General features: G+C 51.6%; 1 protein-coding gene across 1 annotated transcript; it reads right to left on the reverse strand.

Moving 5' to 3' along the window:
* Positions 1-984: 984 nt before the first annotated feature.
* LOC137893308 (apical junction component 1 homolog) lies at positions 985-4,119 on the reverse strand. Its single transcript, XM_068738762.1, has one exon. It carries the CDS (start codon positions 4,117-4,119, stop codon positions 985-987), a length of 3,135 nt encoding a protein of 1,044 aa, XP_068594863.1.
* Positions 4,120-4,463: the final 344 nt, after the last annotated feature.

Here is a 4,463-nt window from a genome sequence, read left to right on the forward strand (position 1 = left end):
ACTCATCATCGTCATCGCTCATCATCGTCATCGCTCATCATCGTCATCGCTCATCATCGTCATCGCTCATCACCGTCATCGCTCATCATCGTCATCGCTCATCATCGTCATCGCTCATCACCGTCATCGCTCATCATCGTCATCGCTCATCATCGTCATCGCTCATCATCGTCATCGCTCATCATCGTCATCGCTCATCGTCGTCATCGCTCATCATCGTCATCGCTCATCATCGTCATCATCGTCATCACTCATCATCGTCATCGCTCATCATCGTCATCGCTCATCATCGTCATCGCTCATCATCGTCATCGCTCATCATCGTCATCGCTCATCATCGTCATCGCTCATCATCGTCATCATCGTCATCACTCATCATCGTCATCGCTCATCATCGTCATCGCTCATCATCGTCATCGCTCATCATCGTCATCGCTCATCATCGTCATCGCTCATCATCGTCATCGCTCATCATCGTCATCGCTCATCATCGTCATCATCGTCATCACTCATCATCGTCATCGCTCATCATCGTCATCACCACCGGATGAAGTCGGTCGAACCCAAACTCTCAGTAAAAACGAAACGTCATGACATCTTGGGCAGAATGCAACGAGCCTGCCGGTGCCCCCTGGAGGCTTGGCGTGAGATGCACACTAAAATAGAAACGTGTGCTTTGTACATCGCCTGAAGGGCTGCAAAGATCAAACACCTGGATCATTAAGGTTGTGCCAAGTCTGCATGCAAGCAGGTAAATATTCTGAGTGTAACAGGATCAAAGCAAGCCAAATACAACATAACCTTTAAAAGCATGTGTGTGTGTGTGTGTGCGTGTGTGTGTGTGTGTGTGTGTGTGCGTGTGTGTGTGTGTGTGTGTGTGCGTGTGTGCGCGCATGGCAGAAGAGTGAACTACGATTGAGTGTTGTTGGATGAGCTCGACCACAGCACATATTTACAGTCTGTGACATCATCATGGTTCCTGTTCTAGATGATGTCATCCAGCAGGTGCGGCGTGCTGACCCAGTCCAGCGTTCTGGGCTCAGATGCAGCCATGATGACGCACATGAACGGCTTCCCTGTTCTCTTATCCATCGGGTAAATGGTGGTTGGAGTGAACCTCCTGTTGCGCTCCACGAACGCACACAGCTGACTGTAGATCCTGGGATGCTCGTGACGGAGGAAGACTCCTCTGGTCCTGAGCTCACGCTGGATGTGGACGAAGCACACCTCTCTGGCTTTCCTCCCCTCCTCCCCCTCCTTATCGGTATCCGGTGTGCCGGGGGGTGGCGTGAGGATGAGGGTTTCCATCTCGCTGTCCATCTTCAGCACCTTTTTGTCTGGGCTTGAGGAGGCCAGGGATACCTTTGCATATTTCCGGACTGTTGGTGCTTGGACCCTCGGGGAAGGTCTGTTAGGCACTAGTTCACCAACAGCTACAGATACATTCAGGAGGAAGCATTCGTCGGGGTCATACTCGCTGCCTGCCAGCTGCAGATCCTTGCTGTATTCCCCCAGGTTGTCCTTGAAGCCATCCAGCTCTCTGAGAGATAAGTAAGTAGGAGACATAAGGAGGCTCTCGAGCCCAACCTGCAGGAAGTTGTCAGCCGTCTCTGGATTAGCAAACCCCAGAAACAGAATGCCTCTTCCTCTGGAGAGGTAGCCGGCTTTAGCAACACGAGAGAAAGCTTTGTGGATCTCTGCATTCTCTCTGCAGAACTTGAGAGTGTGTCGACACACACTGTTGACACGGCCGTACAAACAGGACTCTTTGTGCGTGTCCCAGTCGTCCCTGCGGCAGTTTCGGGAGCAATAAAAGGTGTAGCAGCTGTGACAGGATTTGAAGTACAAGCAGGCATTGAACATACTCTCGGCCCGTTTGCACTTGTTGTTAGCACACACCATGGCGTCGTCCTCATCGGTGCTGTGGTCTGAAGAACATTCCTCCCTTTGTCCACTTTCAGTGTCTTTCAGAGTGTCCGGGCTGGATTTAGAGGATGGGAGCTGTGGATTCAAGTTGTCCAGCCCAGAAGAGCCTTTGTTTTTGTCAACACCTTCAATGATCAGTTGTTTTAGTTGGTCTAAAAGGTTTTCGCTGGACTTTCTGCAGGTTGGTGGCTTGTAGTCAACAACCAAATCAGCTAAGAGTTGGTCCAGTTGCTCTAGACTCTGCTGGAGGGAGAGGTTCTTATGCTTCCAGTCTTTGCTTTTGTCCGTGGTGTTGGATTGTGACTTCTCAGGCATGACTGTCATAGATGGCCTCTTCTCACCACCCAGCAAGTCCCAGCGGACAGTGTGCGCATCACACTGCTTGCCGTTGCCTGCGTTCAAGTCATTGTCGGTTATGGTGATCTCAGGAGTTACAAACCAGTGTCCACTCTTGGCATTCCTCCACGGATTGCTTGAACTCCCCTCTAATGAGTTTTCAGAGAGGGAGAGGGCAGCATAGCGTCTTGGAGAACTGGAGAGGTTGAGTATCACAGGTTGACTGGTAACGTCAGCGGATGCTCCATGCCTCGATTGATAAAGCAGGTTCTCGTAACTTCGACCACAAGGCACCGACTGCTCTCTGTCATGCTGAGGATACAGAATATTGTCCCAAGACTTGGAGTGGTTTCTGGCCTCTGGTCCCAGTCTACCTGTCTCCACGAAGCTTCCTGAGTACCATGGAGGTTCTCTGAGGTCTTGCCTAACTCTCGGAGGAGTGAGCTGAGAGGACTGGTTGGAGTAACCAGATATACTTGAGCGATAACAGTCATCTGGAACGGCTTGGGACATTCGAGGGCGTCGACGGCCCTCCGTATAATACAGCCTTGATGGAAAGTACTGCTCCTCCGGAGAACTGTATGGTTTGGGATAGAACATCCTGGGGCTGCTCATATGGTATTGGTTGAGGCGATTGTCCTCTCCATAGTAAGATCTAGACAGCGGAGACTGAGAAAAGTAGGACCCCGCCTCACTCGTGGAGTAAGGCCTGCTGTACACGGACTGAGCTGGCTCTCTGTTGGGGATGTGGTCCGTATAACGTGAACTGACAGGAAGGGTGTGCACCCACCGAGTCCTCGGATCATACTGACTAGTCATTGTACTTCCATTGCTGGTCAGACTGGAGCGATCATCCTGAAAGTAAGCACTAGAATAGGGAGGGGCCGGATACCGAGCAGGGTCTTCTGTATAGAAGAACTTGGTTGGTATGTTAGGGTTTGAGTAGGCCCTTTGTTCCTGACTCAGATACGCTGCTGCTGGTGATGCCATTTTGTGCAAATCTGGATGCTGGTAAGGGATGGGAGACATGCTGGTATAAGGGTACCCTTGTCTAAAATCTCCACTGTAGCATCGGCTGGGCGTGGGCGTGGGCGAGGGCGAGGGCGAGGGAACAATCCTTCTTGGTGCATACAAACCTCTGTTGCTACTTGCCTGGGAGTATCTCTGCCACAGGTGGTCGTTCCGGACACTGGGAATCTGCCTGGATGTGTGTTGCAGCACCGCAGCATCAGGTTTTATGTCCACACGACACCTGACATGAGGGGTGGGGGCTGGTTTGTCATAGAGGGGAGAATGAGGCTGCAGTTTGATAGGATGCACATCATTTAGCAAAGGCCTGTTTGACGAGAAGTCAGCAGTCCTTAGGGTACCCCATGCAGCCTGGGGGGCATGTCTCCCCGTCCTGGACCCTGGAGAAGACACTGAGATGGGAACAGGAGTGAGGCTGCCCTTTATTCTTGGAGCGCTTTTAGATCTCGCTCTCCTTTTAGCACCAGACCATGTCAGGTAGCTGCTTTGGTCCTGGGGGGCGTGCTGCTGCTGGACCCGCCTGGTGTTGAACAGGTCAGGGGATGAAAAGCGAAGGTGTCCCGGTTGATCAAGTCCGTTCCACATGAGATCTTTATTAGCTATATGAGGGCAGCCCGTGGCTGATGGGAAGGACGGCGGCTCGTCCAGCGACTCGATGAAGTCAAAGCTGCGGCAGTGTCGCTTGTTGAGGACTTCGGGCTTGTCGATCATTTTTGACTCACATTTCCTGGAGGAGTGGAGAGAAACTGGTTGATCAGGGAGCGGGTTCAGACTCACGTCCTGATACAGAGTTGATGGCAGAATATCAGGAGGATGAGTTCGTGTCATCTTAAAGGTCCTTCAACGCTCTCCGAGTGCTGCGATTCAAGTTCAGCACAGCCTGGAGAAAGGAAGCAGAGAAATACCTTCAATATGAGGCAGGCAAACGACAACACACCCTGATCACATGACACACCTGCAGGGATGTTTCTGTGTCAGCAGGACTATCAAGGAACACCTGGTGCCTCCAGGTGAGACTCGGTGGAAGAGAGAGAAGCCGAAGACTTCTCCAGTGGAGCCGACGGGTTTAACTCCGAGCAGAGACACGACGAAGCTGAGCAGAACAAAAAGATCAAACTAATAATCACCTGAAACCTTAATCCCTGTTCACCGTGGGAAAGACAAATCATCAA

Source organism: Brachionichthys hirsutus, chromosome 4 (assembly GCF_040956055.1).
Source record: "Brachionichthys hirsutus isolate HB-005 chromosome 4, CSIRO-AGI_Bhir_v1, whole genome shotgun sequence".
Taxonomy (NCBI): Eukaryota; Metazoa; Chordata; class Actinopteri; order Lophiiformes; family Brachionichthyidae; genus Brachionichthys; species Brachionichthys hirsutus.

What these genes read in the sequence shown, in the direction of transcription:
- LOC137893308 (XM_068738762.1), bottom strand. Translation starts at nt 4,119, where the DNA reads ATGACACGAACTCATCCTCCTGATATTCTGCCATCAACTCTGTATCAG.